The 16331-nt window shown below is 40.8% G+C and overlaps 1 protein-coding gene across 2 annotated transcripts in view; it reads left to right on the top strand.

Moving 5' to 3' along the window:
* polr3b (polymerase (RNA) III (DNA directed) polypeptide B) overlaps nucleotides 1–16331 on the top strand; it is a 79671-nt gene that overhangs the window by 29135 nt on the left and 34205 nt on the right. For both annotated transcript variants that reach the window (XM_048548807.2, XM_059652516.1), the window contains exons 12-16: nucleotides 285–419; nucleotides 3085–3246; nucleotides 4927–5127; nucleotides 8627–8789; nucleotides 15476–15629. In XM_048548807.2, coding sequence (XP_048404764.1) covers nucleotides 285–419; nucleotides 3085–3246; nucleotides 4927–5127; nucleotides 8627–8789; nucleotides 15476–15629 — 815 coding nt within the window. The remainder of the gene's footprint in view (nucleotides 1–284; nucleotides 420–3084; nucleotides 3247–4926; nucleotides 5128–8626; nucleotides 8790–15475; nucleotides 15630–16331) is intronic.

The following is a 16331-nucleotide window of genomic DNA, read 5'->3' as shown; positions in this document are numbered from 1 at the left end:
AAGCAGCTTCTGTAGTTTTAAAGAGGAAATTGGTAAATGAATCAAGGAGAATGATTTCCAAGGCTGGTTGGGGGGGAAAAGAACTGTGGAATGGAACTAATTGGTCACTTGTTTAAAAGGCTGGCACAGACAAATGTACTAAATGGCCTCCTTCATAATTCGTCTTATCTGCGGTTTATGGTTCCTTGTTGACTTCAATTGCGGATGGCACTTCAGATGTTCTAAACTGTTTTGAAGCTTCTAAAGTTTGCCATTAAAAACAAAAACTTGTTCTTCCCGTGTAGGTCAAAGAATTCAACTTCCGTGCAAAGTGTATCTACACAGCTGTCATGGTGCGGAGGGTGATTCTAGCCCAAGGGGCTAACAAAGTCGATGACAGAGATTATTATGGCAACAAGCGACTGGAATTGGCTGGGCAGGTGAGTTTAACTCCTAACCTTTCTTCCCTTCCCTTTGCCTTTTCTATCAAGTAACTATTATTTTCCCTTTTCCATTCCTTTATGGATGGTCTTTGGTGCTATACAACCATTTCCTTTGACTGCTATGATCTACTTGATCTCAAAATCCAGGGATTCAAGAAGAGGGCAGAGCTCATGGTCCTAAATGCTTTGGATGAGTTGACATCCCCATTTACAACCAGACAGTATAAAAGGTAGAAGTGTCACACTTGTTCCTCATGTTGGTTTGAGCCATTTTGAGAAAGTCTTGCAATATCAGTTTGTTGTGCCGCATCAGTTTATACCAGGTCAGTTTTACTTTATGCCATTGGGTTAAGATAAAGAGTAAAAATCTTGTCCTCCTTTGGCATATTTTTTCTCAATATGCTAGTTTTGACTTCCTGGGCCAAATAACCTGTTTCTACTGTGTAAATACTATTTACCTAACAAGGCTATGGAAGAGAAAAGAGCTATTTTGTTTCACTCACTATATATTCTGCATAACCATCTGGTGTGGAAATGCAGTTTGAGCCTCTGAACAGAGTCCAAACTCCTTTATGATTCACCAGTGTTGCACCCCTCCCCTTCCCCGTAGACCACAATCCCAATTTTATTTTGTTTCTCCTCCCCCACCCCAGTATACTCAAACTTATTTTTCACCAGTCCATTATCTGTCAAACTGCCACACTCAGTCCAATTCCTAGCCCTCCCTTCCTCAGTGTAAGCCTGCCTAACTTGCATGGGCCCCCATAGTGTGATCACAAGTTTCAGCAAAATAGAAACATTAAAAATGCAGACATTAAGGAAACGGATTTTCCTGGCTAGTTCTGTTGGGGAAAGAACCATCACACACTTCCCTGGCAGAGGTTCAAGAGTGTACCAATTCAAGGCCGGTCCTGCCCCCCCAGTCTCTTCATCCTCAACCATGTACCGTGTATACACTAAACAAATCAAAGCATGAGAGGAGTATGTATTGGCTATGGCTCAACGGTTAGTACTGTTCCGTCTGAATTACAAAGTCCCAGGTTCAGGTCTTGGACTTTAAAGTGATGCTCTGTCTAAGATCCGGTGGAACCACAGCGTAGGAACAAGACAGTTAGCCCTGGAATCGTGGCCCCAATTTCTGTCTGTCAATCAACATCACAAAGCCATGTTAACCACATGTATAATTTTTTTAAAAAAAGTGGAGTACAGTGACTAAACTGAATGTTGAGACAATCAAGTTGGATGCAGACAGTAATGGAGTTTTACTTTTTGTTTCATCAATGAATATAAAATAGTCACACTAAGGCTCTCTTTGGCTGTAGTTTATCTGAATTCAGCAGATTGACTAAATAAGAATACACAAATTAGAAGCAGGAAAATGCCATTCAATCTCTCGAACATGCTGCACTGTTTAAATAAATCATAATTGATCCGACTGTGACATTCAACTCCATATTCCCACCTACCCCTGCTAGCTTTTGACTCCACTGTTAGCTGAGAACGTATTTACCCCCGCCCTAGAAATATTTGGTGACTGCCTCCACTGCTGTCTGGGAAAGAGGTTTCCAAAGAATCTCAACTTTCTCAGGAAAAAAAACTCTTGTCTCTGTCATAAACAGGGGGGGGCCCTATGTAAAATGTATCCCCTTGTCCTAGTGTTCTAAGATGTTTTATTCCTGTGTACACTGGTACAATTTATGATTTGTCTCTGTTTAAACTATAACTGATTTTCAGTGTGACAGTTGATTTCAAACATGTTTCGTTTGAAATTAGATTACAAACATGCAATTGGAAATATACAGTTTTGAGACAATACTGAATGGCCCAAAGAAGGAGGCGTTGCTTCTACATTGGAAATGTATTGGAGCAAAGGATGTTGTGTTCAAAGTTATAAAGACAATGAGTTTTAATTCCAGACCACATGGGATGGAGCAAGTCAGAATCTGCGCTGGCTTGTAGATAAGAGTGGAGCAACTAACAGCTAGCCTAGTTCCACAGTACCGCCTTAAGCCCTTCACCACTAGAGATTTGATAGGCTTGGAGCCAGTGGAGGTGTTTGTAGAACCTGCCAGATTTTCGGCTTAATCTTTCACCTTAATATTCTGTGTTTTTTAATGTGTTCATTATTTCCCCAGCATTTCCCTATTCTTTGCCAGCAGTTTTTGTCTTAATGCTGCTCGCTTTGTTGGTGAGAGATATGGAATGGTCCCAAAATCAGGGCACCCTGGAAAGCAAGGGATTTCCTCAGCGACAAAAGAATAAAGCGTTGACTTTGGAGATTGTCTAATCCTTCCCACTCTGCTAATGTAATTAAATCTGCCCTCCTGTCTTTAAATTCACAACTAGGTTGTGTGAAAAGAGAATTGGCACTCGGAAGGTTTCAAAGATAAATAAGGGATCTCGAGATACCTAATTTGAATTCCCTGACATTAAGCTAATTAGTGATGGATATTTTAATTTTGATATTAAATATGTAACTTTTTTGTGTATGTTAATACCATTGACTAGCTGTTTGCAGGTGAACTAATTAATTCTAAAGCGTACCAGATTTATTGAAACCAGAAGTGAAACCTGATATGAATGTTATCACGGACTCTCCATCCCCCTCTCGTATTAAACTCCGGCTCTGCTTTCCTTCCTTCCTTCCTGTCCTGTTCTGCAGCTTCTGTCTCTGCTTTTTGAAGATTTGTTCAAAAAGTTCAATTCAGAGCTGAAGAAGATTGCTGACCAGATCATCCCCAAGCAACGAGCGGCCCAGTTTGATGTTGTGAAGCACATGCGACAAGATCAGATCACTAATGGCATGGTCAATGCCATCTCAACTGTAAGCATTTCTGTTCCTCTGTGGTTAGTCTGTAATTGTTTGAGTTTTGTTTAATTTCTCAAAAAATTGTTTAGCTGTGTTTAATTGTTTTGGGTGCAAATTGGTTAACTGTCTACTTTGTCATTTCAAACTTCTTCAAAAAGGTGCATACCACCTCCATATGGCAACCAAGATGGGCAATAATGTCAACCTTGCCAGTGATGCCCACATGCAAACTACTGGATAAGCAGAAAACTGGGGATGCTGGAAATCAGCAATAAAACACACCATGCTGGAAATACCTAGCAAATCAGGCAGCTGTAGAGAACCATTTCAGGTCAATTGCCTTTTGTCAGAACTTTGGAAAATTTGTGATGTAAAAGGCAGATATTTCCCAAACCTTTGCCCCCTGTGACCCCATCTCAATGCTTGAAAATTGTCAAGATTCCTCAGTGTAAACTGGGTCCAGAGTGGGAATGTGTCATGCAAGAGTCTATTAGGAACAGAGCACAGATGTTATAACTTCGTCAGAGCTCTGTGGCTGCCAACACTACTTCACCTTAGGAACCCAAAACATTTACCTCGTAACCCCATTTGGGTCCTGATCCCCACTTTGGGAAAGCCTGATATTTGATGTGCCAAGGGCAAAGGAGGATCCAGGATATTGCAAGATAAGAAATTGAATGACAGAAAATTTAGTTTACTCGCCCAAAAGATTTGGTGATAGGGCAAAATAAGAAACAAAGCATGCACCTAGAACCAGTGTATTGCTGTCTGAGTGTAAATCAAGATAGGAAGCAAAATATGCAATAAAAAGCAAGTCAAATGAGGAGATGAACTTTATAGCTCAATTGTGTAACACAATGTTGAGATTGAAATGGTATGAACAGATTAATTGAAAGGTGAGATGCTGTTCCTCAGGCTTTCATTGAACTTCGCTAGGACAGTGCAATAGGCGAAGGACTGAAATGTTCATGCCCGAGTAAGGTAATGAATTAAAATGGTATGTAAATGGAAGGCCAAGGTCATGCTTGCGGACTGAAAGGATATGTTCTGCAAAGCGGTCACTCAGTCTCTGTTTGATCTCCCAGAGTTGAAGTGACAACATTGTAAGCAGCAAAGAGAGTATACTAAATTGAACAAAGTAAAAGTAAAATGCTGCTTTTCCTAGAGGGAGTGGTGGGTCTTTGGAAAGTGAGGAGAGAAGTGGCAGAAAGGGAGGTTTTCCTATGTATCCACAGGAGGAAAGAGGGACAGGACATTGAGGGTAATTGAGGAGTTAGGATGCTGCAGAGGGAGGGGAAACTGTGTTGAGGCAAAACACTGGAAATAGTGCAAATGGCAGAAGGTTATCGATTGAATGTGGAGCCTGGAAGATGTGGACAAGGGGAGTCCTGTTGTAATTCTGGGAGGGAGGGTAAGGGTGACAGCAGAAGTGAAGGTAATGTGGCAGACTTGCCTGAGGGGTCTGTTAGTCTGAAACATAAGTCTGAATGTTTTCTGGATCTTGCTACATGCAGACATACTGTTCATTTCCTGAGCAATAGTTCATGACAGTAGAAAAAGCTTTCTCATGTAACATTACATTGCCTTTTTAAATTAGAGTACAATTTTCTTGCTTCTTCCTTAACTGGAGCCATGTTAAGGAATTTTGCCTCTATGGTACTGTTCTCAGTGTTCCCACTATTTAATCTCTTGCAGGGGAATTGGTCTCTGAAAAGATTCAAAATGGACCGTCAGGGTGTTACTCAGGTGCTGTCTCGTTTGTCTTATATTGCTGCCCTGGGTATGATGACCAGGATCTCCTCACAGTTTGAAAAGACCAGAAAAGTGAGTGGGCCCAGATCTCTTCAGCCGTCACAATGGGGGATGTTGTGCCCATCAGACACTCCTGAAGGAGAGGTAAATATTCCAGGTTTGAGATGTTTATTGAAAAATGTTAGTTGAAAAATGCCCATTCTACAGAAATTGTGAAATCAATATTATCAACAATGCTTATAGGGTAGAAATTTACAGGAGACAGAGTAAGGGTGTATGAGTAATTGTACAGATCTTTGAGTAAGTTGGCACTCTAGACCAAATGGTCACCTGCTGAGAGTTAAGATTCAGTGATTACATGGATTCTACGCATTTTATTACCCATCCCTAGATGCCCTTAAGAAGTGGTAATGAGCTGCTTTCTTGAACTGCTATAGGTAAACCACCCCAGTGCTACTTTTCCTATCTACTTAGATAACTTTGTACTGATTCACATTATGTTCCTTCTGCCATGCTGTTGCCCTTTCATTTGGCCTGTCCACCGAGTTTTCCTTGGAACTTCCTTGCATGGTCTTCACACCTCTCATTCTAACCTAGTTTTGTGTCCTCAGCAAATTTGGAAATATTGCAAATGTTTCCTCACATCCAAATCGTTGATATAGATTGTGAACAGCTCTGATCCTTGCAGGACTCTACTGTTAAATAGCTTGCCAACCTGAGGATACGATTTGCAAGATTTGCACTGCGAAAATTCAAAGACCCTTAAACAGAAATTTCCAAACCCACGACCACTGCTATCTAGAAGGACAGGGGCAACAGTTACATGGGAACAGCACACCCCCTCCAAGCCACTCACCATCCTGACTTAGCAACACATTCAATTCAACACATCCTTCAGTGACATTACGTCAAAATCCTGGAATTCCCTTTGTAATAGCATTGTGGGTCTACATACAGTACATGGACTGCAGTAGTTCATGAAGGCAGCTCACCACCACCTCCTTTTCAAAGGCATTAGCCCACATCTCATGAGTGAATTTTAGAAAAATGTCCCTTGACTGTCTCTGCTTTTTCTCTCTGTCAACCAGTTTCAATCTGTATGAATATATTCACCCCACTCCCACATGTTCTAATTTCATTTGCTAATCTTCTGTGCAGGGCTTCATCAAAAGCCTACTGAAAATCCATGTATACCACATCCACTGATCTCCCTTATTTACGTTACAGGTAACATCTTTAAAAAAAATCTCTGGTGGATTTGACTGGTCATTAGCTTAAACTCCACCTTCCCAGTTTATCCCTCGATTCCCAACAGAGTTAAAACTCATCTATCTCAGCCTTAAGTATTTTCGGCAATAAATTATCCACAACCCATACGGTAAAGAATTCCAAAGATTCACAACCTTTTGGGTTAAGAAATGTCTCCTCATCTTAGACATTAACCTTATTTTGAGACTGCTGCTTGGTGAGGCCACTTTTGGAATACTGTGATAAAGTCTGGTCTCCCTGTTACGTGGAAAGATGTGGTTAATCTTGAAAAGGTTCAGAACAAAATTACAGGCTGTTGCCAAGATTTAAGGTTTAAGTTATAAGGAGAGGCTGAATAGGCTGGGGCTTTTTTCCCCCCTGGAGCATTGAAGGCTGAGGGGTGACCTTTATAGAGGTTTATAAAGTCTTGAGGGGCAAGGATAGGGTAAGTTAGCACGGCCTTTTCCCAGGGTAGGGGAGTTCAAAACTGAAGGGCTTGGGTTTAAGGTAAGAGGGGAAAGATCTAAAAGGGACCTGAGGGGCAACTTTTTCATGCAGAAGGAGCTGCCAGAGGAAGTGGCGGAGGTAGGTACAATTGTGTCATTTAAAAGACATCTAGATGGGTACATAAAAAGGCAAGGTTAAAAGGGATATGGGCCAAATTCTGGCAAGTGGGACTAGTTCAGTTTAGGGTATTTGGTCAGCATGGACGAGCTGGACCAAAGGGTCTGTTTCCATGCTGTATGCTTCTCTGCTGTATTCTAGGTTCTCCAATGTCAATCAGTAATTCAGTGCCTATTCTGTCAAATCCCATCAGAAGCTTGTGTTTTCCAATTCACTTGTCTGTTACTCATTGGAGTTTAGAGGAATAATGACCCAATTATTTCAACCTGTCATCATAGGACATCCCTGTTTTGCCAGGAACTTCAGTGTAAACATCTCCTTCCTTGGGTATTGAAACCAAAACTGTACACAGTGCAATCATAAAAACACAAGATCCTAAATGGTAGCAGCATGAGTACGCCATTTACTGATTCATTCTGCAGATCTTGGCTGATCTGATTTTGACCTTGACTGTATTTTTCCCACAACCCTAACCTGGCTTGTCAATCATGTACCTGCCGGACTCTGCCTTGACTATATTCAACGAATGAACATTGAATATTTCCACTGCTCTCTGAGGAGCAGTCCGAAGCCTGCCAAGCCCCTGCGACACCTTTGTGGTGACTTGAGACTTCCTTATTTTTAGACCATACGGCACATGAGCAAAACTTGGCCATTTGGTCCATTGATTCTGCTCTGCTCTTCAAAGCAATCATAATTAATCTGATTTTTAATTCACTTTGCTGCCATTTCCCCTTAACCCTTGATTCCCTTACTGATTGAAAGTGCCGATTTCGACCTTCAATATGGATATCAATCCAGCTTCTTCAACCCTCTGTGGTAAAGAATTGCACAGATTCACTACTCTGAGAGAAGAAATTTCTCTCCAACTCTTGTCTTAAATGAACAACCCCTTACTTTCAGAAGATGCCCTGGTCCTAGACTTTCTTATAGAGGAAAACACTACTCCGCATCCACTATGTTCAGCCTCTAAGAATCTTATGTTTCAATATTCACCCAATTGTACTCCAGTCTACAATTGAGGCTAACGTGCCATTTATCTTCCTGATTCCTTGTGGCACCTGCATGCTAGTTTTATGTTCCTTTTGCAAGTGTATCTACATCCCTCCAAAATATCAACTTTTCCAAATTTTGCATCTTAAAACATTCTGATCTTTGATTTCTAACAACTAACGTGCATAACCTCTTACTTCCTGACACTGTGTTCCATCTGTCACTTGGTCCATTCAATTATTTTCTTATCAGTCTATATCACTTTGCAATATTCGAGTCCCCACAGCTTGCATCCCTGTCCAACTTAGTATTGCTAACAGACTGAGAAACATCATTCTCAGTAGGTTTGTCACCTTATCAACAAAGCATTCAGTTATTTTGTACCTGATATACTTGTCCAAATTCCATCCTAGTGGATGGAAAATTGTGGCCAGTCACCTGAATTCCAAATTTTTGCTCTGATTTGTGGTCCTACAACAGGTTTCCACATTTTTGAAGTGACCCCTCTTCAGGACTCCAAGAATGCCTCAGCGTTCAGCCCATTCATGTGACAGTTCTTCATTTGACACCTAGTCAGCTATAAGAATGAGAATTTAAATTTAACCATCCAGACTGTTCAATGAAAGATGGCAAAGGTTTGAATTTTCCTGAACCGTGCTGTTGTCCAAAGGGTAAAATATTTTTGTACTGGATCAGGCCTGCCTCGCTTTACAGTGCAAATGAGCAATTTGTACTTTCTATTCTAGCATCATTGCTTTTGTTTTTGCTGTAAATGCAGGCTTGCGGTTTGGTGAAGAATCTGGCTTTGATGACCCACATCACAACAGATATGGAAGATGGCCCCATAATTAAACTCGCCTTTAACCTTGGTGTTGAAGATGTAAATCTGCTTTGTGGGGAAGAACTGTCATACCCAAATGTGTTCATTGTATTTCTAAATGGTAAGCGGCTCTTAACTTGGTTCTGCCCCTTCAAGCCGAATTTATTTACGATCGTCATTAGTTCATAGAGAGCATACTGAAAAGGCTATCACCCAGTTTGTACCATAGAACACCTAACACATTCACAAATCTGTGACCCAGTCTGTTCTGAACTTCTTAAGTTTGTAAGACCTTCGGTGACTGTTCTCAATTTTAGTAAGGATCCAGACCAAATTTCCTTTATCTCTGCTACATTTCCCAGAGGTGCAGCTTGACATGTGAAATGAACAGAAGGGCTGGCCTATAGACAGGGCAAACCTCCTACGTCCCAGCGTAAATTTTGATGTTAAATACCTTACTGTTTTAAAGTGATAATTACTTTGGCAGCATAGTCAACATTTGCAAGTATTTGTAGCATGTAATTTTGGGAAATGAATTTCTGTTTTAGAGAACAAGCTCTTCTGATACATTATTTTCATTCATTCATGGCTTTGGACCCACTGTCTGAGCATTTACTGCCAACCTTTAGTGAGTATTATTGAAAGCTTCATTTAATGTGAATGCCTTAACAGATAGGAAGTGTCCTTCATTATCTTTGCACTTCTTTGCTTGTGGCGGTAGGGGGATTTTTTCTGCATTGAGTGGTCAACAATCATTTTATGCAGATTGTGATCTTTAATGTTAAATATTTCTCTCCCCCCCCCCCCCCCCCCCCCCCCCACCCCCCAACCGCCTTCTGTCTAAATAACAGAGCAGCCAAAATTTTAGGAAAGTTATGGGAAGGATATTAGTAAGCTGGAGAGAGTTCAGAAGAGATTTACTAGGATGCTGCCGGGAATGCAGAGGGTTTGCGTTATAAGCAGAGGCTGGGACTTTTTTTTCAATGGAGCATAGGATGTTGAAAGGTGACCTTTGTAGAGGTTTTAAAATCATGAGGGGTATAGATGGGGTGAATGGCTGGTGCCTTTTCCCTAATGTGGGAGGTTTCAAGACTAGGGAGCATCTTTTTAAGGTGAGAGGAGAAAGATTTTTTTTTAAAAGGCATGGGGGCAATTCGTTTTACACAGAGAATGGCTTGTTTGTGGAATGATATTCCAAAGGTCTGTTTCCATGCTGTATGACTCTTGAGAATCTGACTCTAAAGTCGTTAAACAAATTCCTTGTGTGAAAGCAAGAAGAAAGTCAAAAAATATGAAAAGAAATAACTCTCTTGTTGAACATCAAACCTCTCCGATTTAAACATCTAATACAAAGGGTAGAGTTTTACACCTCACCACCCACCTCTGTGGGCATTTTGTGTAATTTTGGCTGGGGTGCACATAAACTACAAGGGCTGACTAGACCAGTGCCTTCCCTCACCCTGAACTTTCTCCCATCATGATAGATGGACAGGTGCCTAAATCAGCAGCAGCCTGCTAACCATACCCAAAAAAAATCTTAAATAAAATCATCTTGTTCACTGATGTCCTTTAGGGAAGGAATTCTGTTATCCTTACCCAATCTGGTCTACATGTGACTGCAGACCACACAGCAATGTGGTTGACATTGTCTGGGTTAGTGATACCAACATTCCATGACTATTAAAACCAACTGAAAGTCAGTCAACATGGTTATCAAACCAAATGACCAGAACAACACCATTGAAACATAGAAAATTGTGCAGGAGTAGGTCATTTGACTGTTCAAGCCTGCTCTTGATACCGTGATCAAGGCTGAACATCCAACCCAATAGCTTGTTCCTACTTTTCTCTCATACCCTTTGATCCCTTCAGCCCAAGTGTATAACCAACTCCCTTTTGAAATCATGCAATGTTTTAGCCTCAACTGCTGTCTGTGGAAGCTAATTCCACAGGCTTACCACTGTAGATGAAGAAATTTCTCCTGATCTTCATCCTAAATGGTTTACCCTGCAGCCTTTAGGAAGTGACCCTTGGTTCTGATCTCCCCACCATTCCTTCTGCACCTATCCTGTTAGTCCTGTTAGAATCTTAGGGGTTGCTAAGAGATTTCCCCCCTTCATTCTTCTGATCCATTTTCCTTGTTTTGCTCCCAATGTGGATACTTCACAGTTATCCACATTATACTGTGTCTGCTATATATTTGCCCATTACTCAGCTTGCTGAAATCACACAGAAAGCATCTCTGCATCCTTTTCATAGCTCGTCCTCCTGCTTTGTGTCATCTGAAAATTGAGATATTACATTCGGTTTCCTCATCCAAATCATTGATATATATTGTGAATAGCTGGGGTCCTAGTACTGATCCCATTAGTCACTGGCTGCCATTCATAAACAGAGCCACCAATCCCTACATTTCATTTACTGTCTGCCAACCAGTTGTGCATCCATCCCAAATACACTAACCCATGCACTTTAATTTTGCACAATAATCTTTGTGGGATTCAATTTGGTCAGCATTGCAGGTAAAAAAAGTTGTAGTGTTGAAATGGGGAGCATATTGGTGGCGGGATGGGGGGCATGCCCTGTGCACTTTTGTTTTCATGTGGAGTTTTTTTTTGAAAAAGTAATCCAAAAATCCAATAATCTAAACCAAGTTGCTATTAAAAAGGAAGAGTTGTTGTGTGTCTTAAAAAGTATTAGGGTAGATAAGTCCCTGGGTCCTGATGCAATATATGCTAGAATGTTGAGAGAGACAAGAGAGCAAATTGTTGGAACATTAACAAACTTCTTTGTGTCCTCTTTGCCCACAGGTGAGGTTCCAAAGGCCTGGAGAATAGCTAATGTTGTCTCAATGATTAAGAAGGGTCGCAGGGATAATTCAGGAAATTATGGTGGTAGGGAAATTATTGGAAAAGATTCTCCGGGACAAGGTTTATACGAAATTAGAAGCATACTGACATTATTGATAGACAACATGGTTTTGAGCAGGGAGGTCATGCCCCACAAACTTGATTGAGGTTTTTGAGCAGGTGATGAAGATGATCGATTGAGGGAAAAGCAGTTGATGTTATCTTCATGGACTTCAGTAAAGCCTTTTGACAAGGTCCCTTATGGCGGATTAGTACGAAAGGTGAAGATACGTGGTATCGGGTGAGCTGGGAAAGATGGGTACAGAACTGGCTTAGTCATAGGAAATGAAGGGTAGCGGTGGAAGGATGCTTTTTGGAATGCAGGGTTGTGACTGGTGGTGTTCCACAGGGATCAGTGCTGGGACCGCTGATGTTCGTGGTCTGTATAAATGATTTGGAGGAAAACTTACGTCATCTAATTAGTAGGTTTGTGGACAATACAAAGATTGATGGAGTTGCAGATAGTGGGGAGGATTGTCAGAGGATACCATGGGACCAAAAGAGACAGGAGCAGAAATTAGGCCATTCAGCCCATCGAGTCTGCTCCGCCATATGATCATGGCTGATAAGTTCCTCAACACCATTTTCCTGCTTTCTCCCCGTAACCCTTGATCCTCTTGATAATCAAGAACCTATCTGTCTCAGTCTTAAATGTACTCAATGACCTGGCCTCCACATACTTATGTGGCAGTGAATTCCATAGATTTACCATTCTCTGGCTGGAGAAGTTTCTCCTTATCTCCATTCTGAAAGGTCTTCTCTTTACTCTAAGGCTGTGTCGTCAGGTCCTAGTCTCCCCTAACAATGGAAGCATCTTCCGAACATCCACTCTGCCCAGGCCATTCAGTATTCTGTAAGTTTCAATTAGATCCCCTCTCATCATCAAACAGCAAGATATGGATCAGTTGGAGGCATGGGCAGAAAAATGGCAGCCGGAGTTTAATCTGAACAAATGTGAGGTGATGCATTTTGGAAGGTCATGTATAGGTGGAAATTATAGAGTGAATGGCAGAACCCTCAGGAATATTGCTATGCAGGGGGATCTGGGTGTGCAGGTCCACACATCACTGGAGGTCGCATTGCAGGTAGATAAGGTATTTTAAAAAAGGCATATGGCATGCTTGCCTTCATTGGAAGGGGCATTGAGTATAAGGAGCAGCTTTATAGAACTTTAGTTAGGTCAGACTTGGAATATTGCATACAGTTCTGGTCACCACACTACCAGAAGGATGTGGATGCTTTTGAGAAGGTACAAAAAAGGTTTACCAGGATGTTGCCTGGTATGGGGAATTCTAGCTACGAAGAAAGGTTTGTTAGACTGGGTTTGTTTTCACTGGAATTTAGGAAGTTGAGAGGTGACCTGATAGAAGCTTATAAGATTCTGAATGGCATGGATAGAGTGGAAAGTATGAGGCTTTTCCTCTGTGGTGGAATGGTCAATTACTAGGGGGCACAGGTCCAAGGTGCAGGGAGGGAAATTTAAAAGAGATGTGAGGCAAGTTTTTCACACACAGGTTGGAGTGCCTGGAACATGTTGCTGGTGGAGGTGGTGGAAACAAACACAACAGCAGCATTGAAGAATCACCTGGATGGATACATGACTAGGAAGGGAATAGAGGGCTATGGATCCTGTAAATGAAGACTGTTTTAGTATGCAAGGGCAAAGTATGACATTACAGGCTTGGAGAGCCAAAGGGGCTGTTCCTGTGCCATATTGCTCTTTGTTCTAGTCAATCCCCATGGCAGCTAACCAGAATTTTCAAGTACTCACGGGGAAAATATAGCTGTTTGAAGCACATGGCACTTTACAGGCATTCTCTCTTAAATGGTTCAGAAGATGGCACCCTTGTACAGAATGAATATGGTAAATCAACTTCCAGGTTTTCTTTAATGTGTACACAACACCATATGAACAAAATAACACTAATGTAACTCTAAAATATTGCTGTTGACTTTTTTCTTGGTAAATTCTTTGGTATACGAAGAGAAGCTTTTATCTGAGCTGTTTAATAGTTCTTCCCAATGCCACCATCAGCAGTAACAAAATACTGGCATTTATGCAGCACCTTATCACATCTAAATATTACTAATTAATTCTCACAATTTGTATTGCCATTCTGTCCACAGTTTGAAAAGTCTTGTATTGATGTACTGCCTTTTACAAACAGCAAAAGTTTCAAAATGCTTTAGAGTGAATGAAGTACTAATGAAGTGTCGTCACTATCGTCAAGTCAGTACCAGTACACAGCAAAGTGGTAATAACCAGATGTGTTGTTCTTTGTAACATTGTTTGAGGGGTAAATATTGGCCAGGACACCAGGGGCGGTTTCCTTCCTCCTCTTGTAAATACTGATGTGAACTATTTTGCATCCACTTGAGAGGGCAGACCACAAGGACCAAATAAGGCAGCACTCCTTCAACACTGCCAGTCTTGACCTTGGGTTCGTGTCTAGAGTTAAACTTTGAGCCAGATGGTTCTGATTGGTAGCAAGTCTACTACCAATAGAACCACAGCTGAAAGAAGTCTTTAGCAAACAGATGACTAACAAGTGAAGGTTTCTTTTGACTGAGTTGGTTGCAAGAGGAATGTTAACCATTACTTTGAGAGCTGTTCCTCTTCAAATGTCGCTTTTGAGCCAATTTGGCAAGATAGTCTTTTGTCCTAAGTAGCACATAGTAGTACAGTAGAAAAAGTGATAATAGTACATCCTCTCTGTTTCAGCAATAGTTATTCTGAAATACCAATTGACTAAGGGAGAATGGATCATTGGAAGCAGGACACTCTTATGTGTTTGGAGCATTTTGGGGTGTGACTTAGTGCTTCTGAGCAGCAAATCAGAGCCAGCATTTTCTGTCTGTGTGTCTGGAATTTTGTACCTTAATTGCATGTGAGAGAGTAATGGCAGCTTGGTTGCATAAGCTACTTTCAGTCTTTAAATGTAGCTCATCTTCCACATACCTGAACTTACTCTCTTTAAAGCAGAACATCATCTTGTGTTTTTTCTTTTAACCTTTTGTTGACTTAATTCCTTCCGCTGTTACTACCTCAAGCATTCTAATGACTGCAAAATAAAAAAGCAATGTTCAGGCCAGTGGGATAATTCCCTTCCATGTCTCTGTCAACAGCTTGGTCAGGTCTCTGAATAATGGGAAACATAGAGGGAACATCTGTCGTGAGGAGTTGGAATGTTAGAAGCAGAAGGAAATGCAGAGTTACAAATCCTTGAAGGTGACTGGGCAAACTAATGAGGTGCTTAAGAAAACCTTTGGGACACTTGGCGTTGTAAGTGGAGGTGTGGAATAAAAATAATTGCAGAGGTTTTAAGAATCACTGGTCAGGCCTCAGCAGAGAGATTGGAAACATCTCCAAGCATCACACTTTAGGAAGGAGGTCAAGGCCCTGGAGAAGGTAGGGGAATTTTACCAGGGTTGAAAAACTTCATTTGTGTGGGAAGATTGGAGCAGCTGGAGCTATTATTCTTTGAGAAGAAAAGATTAAATAGGGCTCTGTATGAGGAATTGAAAATTCAGGGGTTCTGATAGGAAGAAAAGTTTGCTTTCTTGCTCTTTCTCAAATGGATCAGTAATCAGAGGGGCTTAATCTAAAATAATTGGCAAAAGAACAAGAAAGGAATTGGGAACTCTTTTTAGACAGGTTTATTAGGATTGGAAATCCTTGAAAGTAGTTGAATTTGACTTCAGTAACTTTCAAGACAGTTGAATATGTATGGAACAGAGCTACATTTTAGGATTATGGGGAGGGTGTGGTCGGATTAAGTAGCTTTTTCAAAGAGCTCTCACAGCTGCAGTGGGCTAAGTGGACTGCATTTAGTTTACAATTATGTCCTGCACCTATTATACTAATGTATTCTCTCCCTGTCTATGCTAATCTCCAAAGGTAACATCTTGGGTGTAATACACGACCATCAGAAACTGGTGAAAACATTCCGTTTGATGCGCCGAGCAGGATATATCAATGAATTTGTTTCTATCTCTACAAATCTGACAGATCGCTGTGTTTATATTTCTTCCGATGGCGGCAGACTTTGCAGGTATTAAAAGCACTAGTTACTTACTTGAGCAACTTATGGCAGAGCTCTGTTAATCCTGTTGATAGCATGTAGGGTCTCTTCACAATCCATACTGTTCATCTAAGAAGATGATACTGTGTGAATCTGCCCCATTGTATCCTACAAAACTTGTGAAGAACTGAGAGAAATGCAGTGAATGTGAATTAAATAGGATTTTCATAAAACACTTGATAAAGTTTTTAATGATAAGACTGGATTTAAGGAGAAAGAAGTCAACATTGAAAGAGGTATGGAAGGTTTTGGTTAAGAGGGTATCTGAGAATGGAAGTATTGATGAGTGATGTTCTATGGTTTAGGGTGGAAGCATTGTGCATGGAATATGGGAGTGTAGCAATTTGTGTTTGGTAATTTAACGTACAATATGTATTTAATAAGCTGAAATCAAGAAATGGCAAAATTCTTATTGGTTACTTCATGACAAATGGTCAACTGGAATGCACTGCTTGAGAACATGATGAGAGCAGATTCAGTGGTAACATATTTCTGTGTTTTCATATTCATTTTTATATAATTAGGATATAAAGTAAAAACTTAAAGGGCTATGGACAAAGAGCAACTGAGTGGAACTGATTGATTAAATCATTCTTTCCAAAAGCCAGGCCAGGCACAATGAGCCAAATGTCCTTTTACTGTTCTGTCTGTTTCCATGATGATAAAAAAATG

Source organism: Stegostoma tigrinum, chromosome 18 (assembly GCF_030684315.1).
Source record: "Stegostoma tigrinum isolate sSteTig4 chromosome 18, sSteTig4.hap1, whole genome shotgun sequence".
Taxonomy (NCBI): Eukaryota; Metazoa; Chordata; class Chondrichthyes; order Orectolobiformes; family Stegostomatidae; genus Stegostoma; species Stegostoma tigrinum.
The sequence above is the reverse complement of the archived record's forward strand: the minus strand, read 5'-3'. Positions and strand labels throughout refer to the sequence as shown.